This window comes from Akebia trifoliata, unplaced genomic scaffold, assembly GCF_017979445.1.
Source record: "Akebia trifoliata isolate Shusen 1 unplaced genomic scaffold, ASM1797944v1 Contig01340_ERROPOS53878, whole genome shotgun sequence".
NCBI lineage: Eukaryota > Viridiplantae > Streptophyta > Magnoliopsida > Ranunculales > Lardizabalaceae > Akebia > Akebia trifoliata.
Window position 1 is genome coordinate 10,091 of NW_028237678.1, and position 19,211 is coordinate 29,301.

General features: G+C 31.8%; 1 protein-coding gene across 18 annotated transcripts; it reads right to left on the bottom strand.

Moving 5' to 3' along the window:
* Positions 1-11,638: 11,638 nt before the first annotated feature.
* On the bottom strand, positions 11,639-19,211 carry LOC147380516 (uncharacterized). 18 transcript variants are annotated; one of them, XM_086431610.1, is made up of 8 exons: positions 18,286-19,195; positions 16,979-17,057; positions 16,465-16,565; positions 16,168-16,262; positions 14,546-14,596; positions 14,127-14,228; positions 13,356-13,531; positions 11,639-11,900 (listed from the first exon to the last, which is right to left on the bottom strand). In XM_086431610.1, the coding sequence occupies exons 4-7, from the start codon at positions 16,245-16,247 to the stop codon at positions 13,474-13,476; spliced, it is 291 nt and encodes a 96-aa protein (XP_086287736.1). In that variant the 5' UTR covers positions 16,248-16,262; positions 16,465-16,565; positions 16,979-17,057; positions 18,286-19,195; the 3' UTR covers positions 11,639-11,900; positions 13,356-13,473. The 18 variants fall into 18 exon arrangements, 13 of the variants coding, with proteins under 13 accessions (XP_086287736.1, XP_086287739.1, XP_086287732.1 ...); XM_086431613.1 differs by lacking the exon at positions 18,286-19,195 and adding an exon at positions 17,544-18,087; XR_015175282.1 differs by lacking the exon at positions 18,286-19,195 and having other exon boundaries at positions 14,435-14,596; positions 16,979-18,107.

The following is a 19,211-nucleotide window of genomic DNA, read 5'->3' on the forward strand; positions in this document are numbered from 1 at the left end:
TGATTTTTGTTTTGTTTGTTATTTTTCTGATTTTTTATTATTATTATTTCATTTATTGTGATTGGTGAATTAGAGGACCGTCTATTGTTTGTTAAACCTCCATATTCGACGGTCATATTCTATGGAATTTTTTTTTTTTTGAAAGCCCATTCTACAAGAAAAAATTTGATAGTCCAGGGCCGTCAAAAAAAAATTCTACAAGAGAATATTTGACAAGGATATTTGACGGGAGGGTCCGTCAAATTTCTCAAAATTTGACGGGCTAAGACCGTCAAATATGGGCTTTTTTCACATAGTGATGGTTCATCAATAATCCATAAAAAATCAAGATTATTACCCTTGAATACAATTAAGAATTAAAAGTCAAGCAACAAAATTAAGGTTTTCGACGAAAATTCTTAGAGATCTAAAGGCTTCATTTTAAGGAGTTGGTCATGGCTATAGACACCCCATTTTTACATCTATTCGATTTGACAATCAATCACTCGATTGCTGTAGATTCCTAACAATGAGTGTAGAATATGTAAAAAATCGAAAACTTTTGAGAGGGCTTTTTCTAGTTCCCTCTATTTCTTTCTAGTCCTTATAATTTTCCCTTTTCATTCTTTGGCACGCTCGATATAGAATTATGCATGTTTAAGATCACTATATCATACACTTGATTTAGCAAGTACACACGCTTAGGTTTACTATACATTTTGATAACCTAGAGACCTCGCAACGCTAGAAAAATGTGACTTCAAGAATTATAAATAATCACATTGAGATTGAAAGAAGCTGCTTGTCAAATTTCAAAAAATTGACAAAATGACAAAAACACCGGGTCCCACACCTATGAAATTTTCAAAATATCTTCATTAGTTTTGAAATGTGATTTCGAGACTAATGAGATTAAAATTGATGAATATGAAGAATTGCAAAAATGATCAAAATACCCCTTGATATTCGATTTTTTACTTAGAAACCTTGATTCCTAGGAAATGTGACTGAAAATAAATTTTTGAGAATATTCATGTACATCGAGAAATTTAGAAACTCCCACACTTAGAAAAACCAAATATTTTCATATGAAATGATAAATTTTTTACATAAAATGAAAATTTTCACCACGTGAAATGACACCTATCGACTACAAAATGACGAAAGCCATTATGTGGAACAACAACCCTTGATCGCATAAAATGATGAAATTTAAGTTGTGATTTAAAAAAATTGAAACTTTAGTCTGAAATAAAAAATGACAATAAAAAAATTGACTTGAAACTTAATGATTAAAACATTCGACAAGTCAAAAAAAATTACATGAGTCAAATAAATTGAGATCAATAAATTTCATGAGTCGATCACAAATCAAATCAATCAAATTAATCAAATCATCCTCTAAATTAATTACTAAAATCACCTAATCAATCTTGAATTCAACCAATTAATCTCGACATTAGTCAACATAATCGATGACACATGAGGTGATCATAATTTTATCTGAAGCCAACTTGTGCCCAATCGAACCAATCAAATAATAATGTTCAATCCTTAATCAATCAATGAATTAAGTTATAATCAAAATCAATTAACTAATCCAATCTATCAACTTAACCTTGGAGCAATTTTAAAAACCTTTAAATTGATCAAATCAATTAAATCCTAACCAATCAAAGAAATGAAAAACAAAGTTTTCAACCAGTCAAAGAAGCCAAAACCAAAATTAAAATGAAAGCACAAAAGCATGGGATCACTCCCCCACATAAAGAAAAGTAAAAGAAAAGGATTTTTATCCTTTTTTTTGTTTGGTCAAAACAAGCAACAAAGAAAAGAAAAATATGGTAAAAAGGAAACCTACACATAATCTTAACAAAAAAGGCAAAAAAAGAAAAAGAGAAAGTAAAAATAAAAACTATAAAGGGCACTTTTTCTCAGGTCCTCAAGGGACTTCTCAAACACTGTCTCTCCATTATCTCTTAAAGAAGGCTACCAAAAAGAAAAAAAACAAACTTGGCAACAAGGAGGATAGACAACAACAAGAGAACCTCAATGTCTATTTTTTTTTTTCTCTTTATAGACGATAATAGAAGGACTTCTTCTCTTTTCTTCTATACAGATGGTAACAAGAAGCCTTCTTCTGTTGTAAAAATCTAAACATTCAATGATTCAACATGACTTTCATTGTCTTAATAGAAATCAATCAACACATATCTCAAGCATACATATTCATGTTAAATCAGAACAGGGTATGATTACTTACCTTGTGCCATCATAATTTAATCTTTGATTTAATGTGTTTGGAGGTGTGTACTTCAATCCACGTTCTTCGTAACCTTTAAAACCCTAATCGAATTTGATCCATTTTATTACTTGACTTACCTTCCCCTTTTTTCTTTATGTGGATCAACTAGGTTAGTGTGCTTGATGGATATCACTTCTTTTATTTTTTTGTTTTTCCACTTATCTTTATATATTCAACATACTCAATATGGGTTAACCGATCCTCTCTTATATATGAAGATTGAAGGCCTATAATAATTCTTTTAATAGGTTTTCTATCCATCAAGGTCTTTTACTAATCTTTAAAGAATATAGAGTTTTAATTATATTGGGTTTCAAAAAATATTGGTATTATATTATTTTATAGAATCCTTGTGCAATTTGGAAACAAAATCATGGAGGTCAATTTGACTAAGGTTAATAAGGTCACATATTATATGGGTTTAACATTCTCTCACTTGGCCCATTAGACCGATTGTGCTAATAGTGAGTTTCAAAAATAATTTTAAATTTATGACTTAACTTTAGGATTCTATAATTGAAAATATTTTATACCGGATCACGAATTTTAAAATCATCAATATTCCCAATATGTAATTAGATTTCTTAATGCAATATTTTGATAAAATATTAATGTGATTCATGGTGGTTATATGTCATCTATGTCATACTTCCTTTTATGTACTATGCAATCAATACCTTATCTGATATAAGATTTTAATTGTGCCCCTTTTACTTACTTTGTCAAGACATTTCTTGTATCACTTAAATCCAAATGAAATATACATAATATAATTAGAAACAAGAAATAAATAAAAATGAATTTTTATTTAGTACTAATATTAATGGCAATTACATACCAATTCAAAATAATCTATTCCATATACATAAAAGATTTTCTTAAAAGACCCATCCTAATAACATATTCTCTGTAAACTTTTGGTGATAACCCTTTGTCAATGGATCAACTATTATTTAAGTGATATTAATATTTTCTATTGACACTAACTATTTCTGAGCTCTTTCTCTGATTATCAAGTACTTGATTTCCATGTGTTTCGTACTGTTTGTGTACTTTTCATTTTTAGAAAAAAAAATATAGTTGTGATATTATCACAATATATTTTCAGCGACCTGGTTATAGAGTCAACAACCCCAAGTCTTGAGATAAAATTTTGCAACCAAAGAACATGACTCGTGGTCTTAAAGCATGCTGCGAATTCAACTTTTATAGTGGATGAAACAGTAATGCTTTACTTCACGTTTCTCTATGAGATATCTCCTACTAGTAGAAATAGGAAACCTAATGTAGATTTTTTTAGCAGAACATCCGGTAAAACCTGAATCTGAGTATCCAATGATCTCAAGATGATCTGATTTTTTGTAAGTGAGCATATAGTCATTTTTTACTTGTAGATATCTTATAACTTTCTTGCAGTTTTCTAATGATTTATTCCCAGATTACTTTGATATCTTTCCAACATTCCAACTACAAAATTGATATTCGGTCTAGTATAAGTTTGGGCATACATCAAACTCTTAATAGCTGAAGCATATGGAATATCCTTCATTTGCTCATTTTCTAAATCATTCTGTCATTATTGCATCAAATTGAACTTGTCTCTTTTCCCTATAGGCTCGTCATCATTAAAATAAGATTGCATATTATATCTCTATAAGACTTTGTTGATATAACATTTCTAAGATAACCCTAATAATCATTGAGATCAATTTCTAAGAATTTATATACCAATAACATATGCTGTCTCACTCATATCAACCATTTTAAAATTCTTAGTGAGATAATTATTGGTTTTGTGCAACAAATCAAGATCACTACTAACTAACAAAATATTGTCCACACACATAACTAATATAATAAACTTGCTCCCATTTATCTTCAGATATATACACTGGTCAACAGTGTTTTCCTTAAATCTGAAGTTAGTAATGGTATCGTTAAATTTTATGTACCATTGCCTTGAAGCTTGTTTAAGTCTGTAAATGGATTTCTTAAGTCTACAAGTTAGACTTTTCTTTTTCCCTTTTCTATGAATCCTTCAGGTTATTCTATGTAAATTTCTTCATTCAAACTCCCATTTAAGAAAGCTATTCTCACATCCATCTAGTGTAACTCCAAATTATAATGAGCCATTAATGCCATAATTATTCTAAGTAAGTCTTTTTTTGAAATTGGAGAGAAAGTCTTAGTGTAATCAATGTCTTTCTTCTGAATAAAATCTTTGACCACAAGTCTAACTTTAAATCATTTGATATTACCTTTTGTGTCGCGTTTAATCTTACAGATCCATTTACAACTAATTCTCTTACATTTAAGAAATAATTCGATGAGATTCCAAATACTATTCTGGTCCATAGATTTTAACTCTTCTTTCATGTCATCCATCCACTTGATAGAATCATTACTTTCAATTGTTTGTGAAAATATAACCAGATATTTATTTATCCCAATATCAAAATCAGATTCTTATAGATACACCACATAATTATCTAAATGGCAGGTCTTCTCTCTTTGAGAGATCTTCTCAGAACTACATGTGGTAAATCTTTAATTACAATGGTTGAGTTTTGATGGAGTGGTGAACTAACTTGCTCTAACTGTTGTCGATTTGTCTCAAGTTGTTTAACATCTTGAGAACTAACAGTTTCATGAAGATTTAAAGGTGGTAGGATATCCAATCTTATTTCTTCGAAAGTTATTTTACGTAGTTTAATACTCCTACTATTCTCATCATTTTCGATTTCAACTATTCTCTTACTATGATTAGAATAATAGAACTTGTATCCTTTAGACTTTTCTAGATAACCAATGAAATATCCAGATATAATCTTGAGATCTGATTTCTTTTCTTATAGGTTATAAATCATTTCTTCCGCTTGATAACCCAAAATATGTAAGTATGTTAAACTAGGTTTCCTACCAGTTCATAACTCGAATGGAGTTTTATGAAATATTTTACTGAGAACTCTGTTTAAGATGTACATTGCGATCTTTAATGATTTTCCTCATAAGAATTCTAGAACTATTGAGTAACTCAACATACTCCTAACCATGCCTATAAGTTTACGATTACGTCTTTCAACTACACCATTTTGTTGAGGCGTTCTAAGTATTGTGTGCTGTGCATAAATACCTAACATTTCTAAGAGTTTAGCAAAAAGATCAAGATTCTATCTTGATTCATCAAATCTATCATAATATTGACTTCCTCTATCTGACCTAATTATTTTAATCTTTTTGTCTAACTACCTTTCTACCTCAATTATAAATACTTGAAGGATATCCATAGATTGAGATTTTTCATGAATTAGATAGACATAGCCATACCTAAAGAAATTGTCTATGGAGATGATGAAATATCTTTCTCCGCTCAAACATGCAATAGAAAGATTTCATAAATATTAGTATGTATGATCTCAAGAAGTTCTTTACTTCTTGTGGTTTTTTTCTTAATATGTTCATAACTTGAATGGAGTTTTATGAACTATTTTACTGAGAACTCTGTTTAAGATATACATTGCGATCTGTAATGCTTTCCCCCATAATAATTCTAAAACTGTTGAATGACTCAACACACTCCTAATCATGTCCATAAGTGTACGATTACACCTTTCAGTTACACTATTTTGTTGAGGCGCTCTAGGCATTGTGTGCTATGCACAAATACCTAACATTTATAAGAGTTTAGTAAAAGGACCAGGATTCTGACCTGGTTTATCAAATCTACTATAATATTCACCTCTTCTGTTTGACTTAATTATTTTAATCTTTGTCTAACTGCCTTTTTACTTAATTATAAATATCTGAAGGATATCTATAGACTAAGATTTTTTATGAATTAGATAGACATGGCCATACCTAGAGAAATTATCTATGAAGATAATAAAATATTTTTCTCCACTCAAACATGCAGTGGAAAAGAGTTCATAAATATCAGTGTGTATGATCTCAAGAAGTTCTTTACCTCTTGTGGTTCTTTTCTTAATATGTCTAGTTTGCTTTCCTTTAATGCAATTCACGCATACTGATAAATCTATGAAATTCAAATTATCTAAAACTTTGTCCTTTATTAATCTCTATATCTTAGCTCTAGAGATGTGTCTCAGACGTTTGTACCATAAGATTGAGAAATTTTTATTAATCAAGTCACATTTCAAACTATTATTCGAATACACGAAAATTAGAGACCGGGCACAATCATAATTTAAATTTATTTTATATAAATCATCAATTAAAATCCTAGATCCAACTAAAATTGAACGAAAAAATAACTTTAATTTTCTAGATTCAAAAGGAATTGAATAACCTAAACTATCTAATCTAGATAAAGAAATTAAATTCCTAATATGGTAGAAACATAAAAAGTGCTCTCCAGATCCATCTGATAGGTAGTCTCCAATACCAAGTGATGGGTCCTATAGTTAGTACTTGCGCTTCGAAACAGGTCCCGAGGAAGATAGATCTTTCATTTTGCATTGATTTCTTGCTTGAAAGAAATCCCTACATCGAATTTGTAATGTAAGTTGTGGCTCTAAAATCAATTTACCATGTATTAGAAGGTACTTCAGCTAAATTTGATTCATAACATACAAAAGAAAGAAATAGATCTTTCTTTTCGAATCAACTTCTACGTTTAATGTTGTCCTTCATTATGTGTCCTATCTTGTCATAGAAATATCAATTAACACTATTACTATTCTTCCCTTCAGCTTGATTTGCATTCCAAGGCTCTTTACCTTTTCTTGATGAATTATTCTTCTATTTCCTTGATATTTCTCATTTCTTTCTCGTTCCTTGAGTCATCATAAAAGCATACTATTTCCTTTTATGTCTCAATCTCGACTCTTCTTAAATGCACATGTTAATCAGTTCGTTTACACTCCACTTATTTCTATTAGTGTTGTAATGGATATTGAAAGGTCCAAACTGAGTTGGGAGAGAGTTGATGATGAACTGAACCAGGAAGGAGTCATCTACACTCATTTCTAATGCTTTTAACTTTACAATCTTGTCCATCATGTTAAGGATGTGGTCTTGTTTTGCTCGTGCCGAATCGTACTTCATAGTTGTTAACTAAGTCATTAGTGTGCCCGCAAGTGACTTATTAGTAGATTCAAACTTTTCTTCCATGTTCTTCAGGTATTCCTACGCACTATCAGTCTGAAGAAGGGAGGTCTTGATATTGTTAGCGATAGTCATCCTCATGAACATCAGACTAAGTCAATTTAATCTTTTCTAAGAGAGAATCAAGTTTTCTTATTTTATCGTACTGTTCTCAGTTAATTCTACAGGTTTTGTAGAAATGAGTGTTAGGTCAAAATCCTGAATTCCTAGAGTGAATTGGATTTGCTCATACCATTCCAAAAAATTCAATCCGACAAGAATTGAGATGGTAGACGCATAAGAATGGAATGAATCGAAAACTGAAATTTTATTAGGACAATACTCTAGTTAGTGCTTTGAGTTGTATTAAATAATGATGAACTTATTAATATCACATAAATTTATCCTTTGGATTAAATTAGATATATTCATTGTTCACTTATCTAAGGGTAAAGACCAATTTTATTTATCCTATATGACTAATATAATCTATATAATTTATTTAGTCAGTTTTGTTATCTTTGGGTATCAAATCCAAGTTCTGTTAAATTATTTAGATTATATTACCTTATTCAGAATTCAATTAGTTAAATGAAATTCTCCTTTGAACTAATCCTATTTACCTAATTGAGTCTGCAACTGTAATCTAAAATAGAAATACCTTAAATTTGAATACAAATTCTAAAATTTGAATACAAATTGAAATCTGAATTTGAATACAAACCGAAATCTGAATTTGAACATATACATGTATACATCAGAAATCTGGAATTTAATATATACACATGGACAAACTGAAATTCTGAAATTGAATATATACGTGCAAAACAAAAATTCTGAAATTGGGTATACACGTGCAAACTAAAATTTTGAAATTAGATATACATGTGTATAAATCGGAAATCGAAAAATTTAATCATACATGTAAAAATTGAAAAAAAAAAAAAAAAACTGAAGTTTAATCTACTTTGGTAAATCGGAAATTCTGAAATTTGAATGTATATTTATAAATAAAAAAACTGAAATTTTATATATATGTATAAATCATAAATTTGATTTGAATATATATATATGTATATTTAGAAAATCTAATTACCAATTGAATATTATATGAATTGCAATATATAAAAATTAGAATCCCAAAAATTACTGATCATATATATAAAATAGAAATACCTTAATATTGATATTTTATTCAAAAGATAAATACATTAATATCGATCTTTTATTCAAGAGCGGAAATACCTTAATACCGATTGTTTATATAAAAAATTGAAATTCCAAAAACAATTTGAATATACGGGAAAACAGAAATTTCATGTTTCAATTGAATCTTTATAAAATCAGAAATCCAAAATAGAAAAAATAATAATCACACACATATATGAAAATTCAACAATCTTAGTCATACAATGAGATCAAGAAATTGGCACAAGAATTTTATGGAAATCTTTTATTCACGACTACGAGCCAAGATATGGAGATTTAAAAATCATGTTCTGATACCACATGTTGTAAAAATCTAAACATTCAATCATTTAACATGACTTTCATTATCCCAATAAAAACTAATCAACACATATCTTAAACATACACATTCATGTTAAATTAAAATAGGGTATGGTTACTTACCTTGTGTCATTGCAATTTAATCTTTGATTCAATGTGTTTGGAAGTGTGTACTTCAATCCACGTTCCTCGTAACCTTCGAAACGCCAATTGAATTTGATCCATTTTATTGTTAGACTCACCTCCCCCCTTCTCTCTATGTGGATCGGTTGGGTAAGTGATTGATGGATATCACTTATCTTATTTTGTTATTTCTCCACTTATCTTTATGTGTTTAACGTACTCAATATGGATTAGTTGATCCCCTTTTATAGATGAATGTTGAGGGCCTAGAATCATTTATTTAGTAGGTTTTCTATCCATCAAGGTCTCTTACTAATCTTTAAAGAATATAGAGTTATAATTATATTAGGCTTCCAATAATATTGATATTCTATTATTTTATAAAATCCTTGTGCAATTTGGTAATAAAATTGTAGAGGTCAATTTGACCAAGGTCAATGAGGCCACGCGTTACATGGGTCTAATATCTCCTTCATTTCCTTTCTTACACACGATTAGGCAAGAAGAAAAGAAAAAGAAGACTTATCAATTCCTTCATATCTGTAAAACCAGCAAGGAGAAAAAAAGAAAAAAAAAAAGAAAACAAAGAGAAGAAGGTTCAACTTCCTCTTTCATTGATCTCCTTTGATATTCTCTCCATCATCTCACCTTTTCTTTTCTATTTTTTTTTAGCATTAACATCATTCTTCTTCTCTCTCACAATCTCCATTACAGACACACTTCCCCAACCATTAATGCACACAACAACCTCCATTACAATCACACCTTCCTCAACCATTAATGCACATAGCATCCTCCATTATAGCCACACCTCCCTTAGCCATTAATGCACACAACAACCCCCAAAACAGCAGCCCCAACAGTCCGTTTTCCCCTTTTTAACGCCTCAAAACAGTCCTCCAACAATCCCTTTTTCTTCCTGTTTAACACCCCAACATAGCATCGCCAATAGTCCCACTCCCTTCTTTCTTTGACACCCCAACACAGCCCCTAATACTTCCTTTTTCCTTCCAAATAGCAGCCCAAAACATCCAGCCAACGAACCTCCTTCTCTTAGCTCTACCTTGTCTCTTGTAACATCTCAGACTTTCAACTTTGTGCCCTCTTCATAAGTATCTCATGGCTTGGTGAACACTTGAACACTCTAAAGGGATCCCATGTAACTAAACTCTTGCGAGAGGTAAGTTTATTTTATTGTTTTTTTTTTTTTTAACTCTCATTTAATTGTTATTTCATGTGCGAGTATTCGTTATGAATGCTAATTTGGGAATTTGTACGAATCAACTTACTAATTTTGAGCATTTAGTAAGGTTGAATCTCTTTGTCAAATAATTAGTCAACTCTGTGTTTCGATGCTAAGTGGATTGGTCCGATAGATTTTTATTTAATTAATTTATTTAAATAACGACTTCTTGAATTTTACGAGCGACAAAAGATGAATCCTTTCTTTTTTTATTTCATAAAGTGAGTGAGTCAAATCATCACCTTATGGGTCATATATGGTTCAATAAGATTTTTTTATGATTTCATACATGGGAATTTTGAAAATTTTACCACCGAGTCAGTTCGTTAATTGTAATGCATGTGGAGTTTTTTTTTACTTTTTTTATTTTATATTTTTAAATCATTGTTTTTGTTTTTTTTTTTTTGGCAAAAGTACATGAGTGAGTTTGCTGGTTTTAGTGCTTGTGACTTTGGTTTACTCATTTGAAAATTAATTATGCATGTGGTGATGTTAATCAATTTGGTAGTTAATTGTGTATACATGTGGCATTTTTACCAATTAAAAAATTATTTATGCACATGAGGACTTGTACCAATTTGGAAATTATGACTACATGAATATTTTACCAATTTGAAAATTGTCAATGCATGTAAATCCTTAACTAAATTTGATAGTTTATTTATATATGTAGAATTCTACTGATTTAGAATTTATTGATGCATGTGAGTTTGCAATCAATTTGAAAGTATATTCATACATATGAATTTTTTTTATCAATTTGAAAATTTTCATGCACATAATAATTTTTACCAATTCAAAAATTAATTTACACGTGATGATGTATTGGATTTTTTATTTTGCATAAAATTTGTCACGTGACCTAAGGGGCATCAGATATGACCTTAGGCTTTTTTCAAATTATTCATTCTCTCATTGTATGCGAAATTCGAGGAATTGTGTAATTTTAGTTCCAAAAAATTTAAGCCGTCTTGATATAAAATAATGATGATGATTAAACTATGGCTTGACCCTAGTCTTCTTCTTTTGACCTTAAAATTTTCTTGGATCGTAATAGAAACCGATGACCTTGATCAGGCGGCACTATGTGAAAAAAGCTCATATTTGACGGTCTTAGCCTGTCAAATTTTGAGAAATTTGACGGACCCTCCCTTCAAATATGCTTGTCAAATATTCTCTTGTAGAATTTTTTTTTTGACGGCCCTAGACTATCAAATTTTTTCTTGTAGAATGAGCTTAAAAAAAAGACCGTCGAATATGGAGGTTTAACAAACAATAGGCGGTCCTCTAATTCACCAATCACAATAAATGAAATAGTAATAAAAAAAAATCAGAAAAATAACAAACAAAACAAAAATCATAAAACAAGTTCCAAATTAAACTAAACAACTCAAAATTCATATTATATATTGAAATTTCATTACTAAACAAGCTCTAATTGAAGCAATTGGACAGTTACAAATGAAATTACGTCACATAATTGTTTAGAAATAAAACACAGTTAGAAGCAAATGGTCGTGATGCCCTTGATCTCTTCTGGCTCTCTCCGCTCTATCGGTCATCTTATTTTCCTCAAGGTTTGGATTTCCCCCACATTGCTACTGTTCTGAAAGAAATCCTAATAGCGCGCTCTCGTACCTACACGAAAAAGATTTGATATATCGAGATATCAACCCAAAGTAATAGAAGAACATAGCTAGATTTTATTCACAAATGTTAAAAAATAAGAAATATGTTACCAAAAGTCCTAGAACATGGTTCTATGTTGGAAGTGGCCTAAAGTACTACAATGGATCTATGTTGGGAATGTGAGAATCATCAAAATGTAGAAATTGAACTATACTAACCTTATTGAAGGAAAGTCTTGAGTGAGACTGCAAGAACAAGTCATTTGAAAATAACAAATAGCCCAAACCCAATTTCAAGAAATCTGAGAAACAGGATCTTCGCCTAATCTATAAATGTCCAAATTAATTAATTAATATTGGCATATACAAAATTTTCACGAATGAATGAATGGCTACATGTCAGCTTAGTATCTTAGAACCATTAGTTTATATGATATCACTCCACAATTCTTGTTTTAAATTTAACCCCCTCCAGTTTCATTGACCAACAATGCATCATCTACAAAGAAAGCATAAGGGACCTCTCCATAAATGTAAGTAGTTAATTGACTCATATCTCAATTAGTTTAGCATCTAGCAAGATATTAGCCGACTTGATGTTCTTGTGAACAGAGGAAGGGGAACATATCTCATGGAGGTACTTGAAAATGGAAACATAACCTCTGAAGCATTAAAGGGAAAGAGACATAAGCAATGGTATGACCCGGAATATAAAAGAGATGTCCTAAACTATAATGATCAAATATTCAAATAACACATCCATATGGGTCAGTATCCAGCTACCATGATGGCAATCTGAATTTAATCCTTCATAATAAGTTATGATAAAAATGGATCTGCAATATCTCCTAAGCCAAAAACAGATCCAAATGGGTGAAGCCAACCACCTGATGATGCATCTCTTTCTTCCAGACAGTTGGGGAAAACATGATAATACTAGGGTAGTTGCTTTGGAACCTTAATCTACTAATTGTCAGAAGCTTTATACTTAACACGAGTATAATGAGGATGCTTCATAGGCATAGTGACTCCCTAAAAATCCCATAATGCTTTTTTTCCCCACAAGTTGAATAAATTACTTTATATTTAATTTCCATTGTTTGCATTTCTGAACAGAGACATTTCAGATTGTTGTGGTTCAATTCTAAATAAAAACCTGAGCATCTTCCATCACTAACTGTAATTGTGTCATCTAGTAGAAAAATAATAACTTTTATTACACCATTCCTCCCAACGCCTACAAAGCCTAGAATGAATGTGATCTCGTTTGTTAATGGCCAGAATTTAATTCTCAACTGCCCATCAATCAACCTATCAAGTGTGAAAAGTGTGTGTATGTTGTGTGCTAGTACTGTTTTAACTTAAGAGTTCTTAAAAGGAGTAAATCATGGCTATAGTAACAATCAATAGCCCAAGCTATACACAATCAAGATTGTACATATAAACAAATTGCAGAAGGCTTTACCTCAGATTTATGACCCACAAGCTGCTAGCATAGTCATTTGAGACACAATATCATGTTGAAGTATGCTGGGGTCTCTATTTTCAGAAGACAATGAGTGAACTCCATGCCAAAACACCAATTATTGTTTGATGCCCACCCATCGTTCAGACCTTCTTACATCGAATGCCATGCCACACCTGTCACAAAACACCAAAGCATCCAATGTAAAAAAATGATTTTTAGTGCATAAATGTCTTTCCGAAGTAAAGAGAAGTGTAATAGCAAGGATAAAAATCTGTATCCACAAGATATTTGCAGTCCTTTTTTTTTTCCGTCATATGTTCTATTGAATCAAGAATATGGGTCATCAAGTGATGACATTCAAATCCGAGGGCATTAACAAAGAAACCGACCACTTGGCTTCAATTAGAACTCCAAATTCTCCAATGATGTATATATATAGTATAAAAATAAATGGAACAGAAAAGATGAAAATCAGGAGTGATCAGAAAGAGACAAAAACAGAGACAATAGAGTCCTCGTGCTAGATTATTAATCCTCCATGAAATCAGGTGGTTGGTTTTCTTGTTTTCGAGCTCGAAATCGAATTCATGGCATTGTAATTAAAAGATTATAAGTAATTAAATGCCATGTAATGCAGATATATAGGATTGCTAACCCCAATAATTGGGATGAGGGGTGAATGATGATGTGTGTATGTCTTTTGGAGTAAAAAAAAATAATATATATATATATAGAAAACAAATAGAATAAAGAGGCAGAGAAAGAAACCCCTTTGACATTGTTGATGTCAAAATGTCTATCCAAGGGGAGCTGTTTGATCTTGTTAGGAAAATTTCCCTCAAAGCTTGCGACAACTTTCCAACCACTACCCTGAAAAGAACTACTTATCCAAGTGATCACGGTTATATGATGGGGTACGCATAATCATAAATCACAGGGCAGCTCATTAGTTGGTCCTATAAACTATAAAGACAACAAAATATATAATAAATTCTCTGTCTGAAACTATTGTTAAGATAAAAACATAAAATCAGAAACTCAAAATATATAATTTGTTGAATTATATTATACTCAACAGTGAGCAATATTTCTTGCTATATATTACATGCAGCTTACTTGAATATGGAGTATTCCTATCATGTAATGTCAATCTCAGTTAAACATTACCTCAAAAAGAGATTTTAAACCTTGCTTTCCATGTACACGGGGAACTTGCATGCCTACTTTTGGACTGCCACCTGGAAACAATACAACATCCAAGAAATAGAGGTAATGCAAATGATACCAAATAATTCTCACGAAACTTAACAAAGGAAAATTAAGGTTTTACAGATTACTGCATCCTATTCTCATATGAATTTGTGTACTGCTAAAATTACAATCCAGAACCATCATGAATACTTTCATTGTTAGGACATATAAACTTTAGAGGTAAATATACAATACAAAATAACTTGGAAACAATAATAAAATATGTAGGCCAATTTAGTACAATTCAAAGTTATAATAGTCAATGACTTGGGAGTTGGAACATTGATGTATCCCACTCAAAAAGATTTGAAAGTATTGAAACCACTTACAAGCAAGATTTAAATTTTTGTTATGAAGCAATGTTTTGATCAGGAGAAAAACCAAAACATCCCCCATCACAACATTCGGAGCCCATGTCCCATAAGGTCTTAGACAAAACTGGGATATACCACCGAAACATTCTAAACAGCACAAAACCTTGAAGTTTGAACCATGCTTACGTATCTTTCCCCACTTGTTAAATAATTTCACATAACGCCAACCCCATTCTTCTAAATATAGAGAAGGAACAAAAGAAGGAAAATAGAAAAAGAAAAAAGGAAAAGGATGTTAAAGTGTATTATATGGTAGACTGCTAGGCAGTATTTGGAGGAGCTCAAGGTTCCCACCAATTCAGCATATATTAGCATAACTCAACCACTTGTCAAAAAAGTTAAAAAAAAAAAAACCACCCACAAATACATATATTTTACAAGTAAATGAATTTTTTTATTAAAAAGGTGGACGAGGAGACCAATCAAGAAAACATGAAAAGAAAGAAACATTAAAAAGACAAATACAAACCGACAAAGCAATAATATGGAAATTGAACAAACCCGATCTCATCTCCCCACAAGACCTTCGAAAAAAAACACCATTGAACTCTCTAAAGAGCTTACAGAAGGAATGAGCGGCTGTAAAACACGGGCAGGAAACTCTAGCGTTATCTATAGCTCTCTTGGGGTAGTAGACCATCAAAATATTTACAACACTGCACTAGAACAAACACTTATATCCATCTTGGGTCACAAATAAACTAACAGAATCACAAATCCATAGATGAATGTAGATGTCATAAATATAGAGATGAATGCAGAAGTGCAAACGAATATGATACAATTCCCATCTGATGTTTCCAGAGTGAAAATGAAAGAGAGCAAACAAAGGAAGAAATGGCAATATTCACCAAAAATAAATAAATAGAAAAGAAAAAGGAACACATACAACCCAGTAAACTATTGTTGCATGACAACCTAGATTTGTGGATCTTTATTGATCCCTTAACTTTTATGAGAGATTAACAAATGTGTTTTTATATGAATATTGTTTCCTTCGTAAGAAAAAACAATATCTATATATCAAATAAAGGCAGAAAAACATTTTTTTATCTGTAAAATGCAGAATAACTTATTTTGATTAGAATCAACATAGATAAAAGCTCGAGGAGTACAACCTATCAAATTATAACCAACCAACCATGCAGTATTAAGTAAATAAGTAGTCATCTGCAACAACATACCTAGTTAGGTATTTTGGGTCATATGCCCCATAGACAACATCATAGTGCCCATCCAAAGATCTACTAGTTCTAGGTCGCATGTCAACATATCCCACCTGCAAAGATCATTCTTAGAGATATTTAGGTAACTTTTTTTGTCTGACAGGTAAAAAGTCAGAAGTTAGAAAGTGAAGTTGGATTTAAGGGGGGTTTGAACCTAAGACGTGGGAACACTCCACACATCTTACCAAATTAGCTAGTTGGCACTTCATTTAGATAGCATATGCAAGTAGTGTAAACATAGGCTGATCAACTTACTCGTATCTCTTACGCTGGTCAAGGCTCAAAATCACTTCAAAGACTGTATCCAAGCTTGCATCAACAACACCAATAGACTTAACAAGGACACTTTTACCGCTCTACAAAGAAAAAAAAACCTCTCAAAGGAAATCATGAAGATTCTACACTAAGGAGACACTCAACTGGTAGTGTATGAAAATTATTTCAATTATCTGGGTCTTAACTGAAGTAAACTCGCCTCGTTATTGACTTGAATGTAACATAAAAGAGAAACAAAGCTAAAGTCATGGTTTTCAAAATGCGTGTTTGATTAACCAAGTAAGCAAATTTGAGACCAGAAATGCAAATTCAGAAAGCTTCACAAACTATTGAAATAATAGATGCTAGGAAATGTAGGTGTACTTCTCATAAACTCTCTCTACGAACACAACATCACCTTTTCATACATCACCTCTAGAGGTAAAAATAGAATTTTCAATTTGTAACTATAAGCATAAAACAAGTAAAAATTGTAACTATAAGCATACATCACCTTTGTATACAACAAGTACATAAGCAGTTGGATGATCATCCATAACTCTCTATCTATAAAATTCATAGTAAAGAATGACCTGAGAAGCATAGAAAGAACACGTTAGTGAAGACTCTGCACTTCCCTTTTTTCCCTTAGATTATTGGACTTTGACCTCACCTCACAATCCATCACCCATCTTTTCAAACTTATCATACTCTTTTTTACTTAATCCAAGACACCCCTTGCTTACACACTTGCTTTCTTTCTCTCTCTTTCAATGTTATGTTTTAATCCAATTCCAAACCCAATACCCGTCTGTGTTTGGCTCAAATCAACATAACTATCAGTTGAAAAAAGTGTGAAAGATTTAAGTGAAGCTTAACCATAATAACTGAACTACTTTTATGACTAAATTGAATTTTTTTCAAGAACAAATGCTGGTTTCCTATGATTAATCCACTTGTAAAGGAAATATATAAGAGATCAGGGACTGCAGAATCCCACATCACAAAGTCCATTGGGACAACTTGTATCAAATGGGAGACACAAAAAAGGACAAGAGAGAAAAAGAGAGGCAAGTTACCTTAACTCGTCTCAGAAAATGCTGAAAATCGCTCATTGAAACATTAAATGAATTTGATATAGACAATACGATGTTGAAATTGCCCGTAGCAGAAAAAGTTACAAAATTGAGATAGAAGTCACCCAAAAGAATACAAAGTATCAGCATTACAGGGAGGTTCATCATTTAAAAGTCTAAATTGGAGCCTGGATTTGTTTTAGAAGGTCATTAGTCAGTATTCTAGTGTTAGTAGAGGAAGTTCAGACAAAATTGAATTTGTTTTTAGAAAGCTTTACTATTTTAGATTAGTAGAAGTTGCACCAAATTACAAGTTTGAAAGTCTATTTAAATGATGGTGAGCGACAATGTTTAAAATATCGTATTGATTGAATTTTTCGGTTAATGAAAGTTTCAATATGGTGTCAATTGATACATACCTAAAACATTCAATGTTTCATATCAGCTCAGCTGATACCGATACATATCGATAGATACATTCTGATATTTCAAACCATAGTGAGAGATACATTTTGCAACATCTAGACTATCAATAGAATGTTAGCATTCTTAGAATAATTCTCTCTGTTTTTCTTGTGGATTCAAAGTTCTTTATCAAAGGTGAATAAAGTGATCTTCTTCTTCTTTTCACCACGATTCAATTGTGTCTAAAATTCAATGTTAAATTTTTTAATCTACTAAGAAAAATCATATAACCATAAGTTAAAACAAATGTTCAATGTGAGTTTTGAATAGATAGATATACCTTTCACTTGTTCGTCTCGACAAAGCTTAGCAGCCAATGTAGTCTTCCCTGATCCACCAATTGCGCACAATCCGATCTATCGAGATGAGATCTATCGAGGGAGACATACTAGTCAGGCAGCCAACAAGGAAGGAAACTCAGACTCGAATGCCACGATTTCAAACTTTCAAAACGTGTTTTTTCCTCTATCTATAATCCAATTCTCCCCCAAAGTCCCAACCTCACAATTCTTCCAAATTCTCTCTCAAAAACCAGTTTCCCTCATCGATACTTCCATCTCTGATCAATCCAGGAGCCAAAGATGAATGATCTCATGTCACGATCTTTCTCTCGATCCAGAGACGAAGATGGAGATATAGAGATGGCGCGATGGGAGCCAATTTGGATAAGTTCTTCGCAGATGTCGAAGGAATCAAAGATGAGCTCAAAGAAGTAGAAAAACTTCATCAAAAGCTTCAATCCTCTCATGAAGAAAGCAAAACGATGCACAACGCTAAATCCATTAAAGATTTTCAATCTCGAATGGACTCCAATGTCGCACTTTCACTCAAAAAAGCGAAACTCATCAAAGTTCCTCTCGAATCCCTAGATTGAGCCAACGCTGCGAATCGCAATCTCCCGGGATGCGGTCCAGGTAGCTCTTCAGATCGAACTAGAACATCAATCCTCAACAGTTTAAGAAAAAAACTTAAAGAATCGATGGAGAAAGAGACTGTGAGAGAGAGATAGAGAGGTCAATCGATCGATCGATTGACTGTGAGAGAGAGAGACCGTGAGAAAGCTAGAGGCCGTGAGAGGCAATCGATCGATCGATGACTGTGAGAGAGAGACTGTGAAAGAGAGAGACCGTGAGAGGCGATCGTTCGATCGATCGATGACTATGAGAGAGAGAGACCGTGAGAAACCATGAGAGAGTGAGAGAGGTA

What these genes read in the sequence shown, in the direction of transcription:
- LOC147380516 (XM_086431605.1), bottom strand. Translation starts at nt 17,068, where the DNA reads ATGCTTCTCAGGTCATTCTTTACTATGAATTTTATAGATAGAGAGTTA. An exon ending in GACCCAAAATACCTAACTAG is followed by an intron (nt 14,597 to 16,167) that starts GTATGTTGTTGC and finishes TATTGTTTCCAG; the next exon opens with GTGGCAGTCCAAAAGTAGGC. An exon ending in CCGTGTACATGGAAAGCAAG is followed by an intron (nt 14,229 to 14,545) that starts GTTTAAAATCTC and finishes AGTTCTTTTCAG; the next exon opens with GGTAGTGGTTGGAAAGTTGT.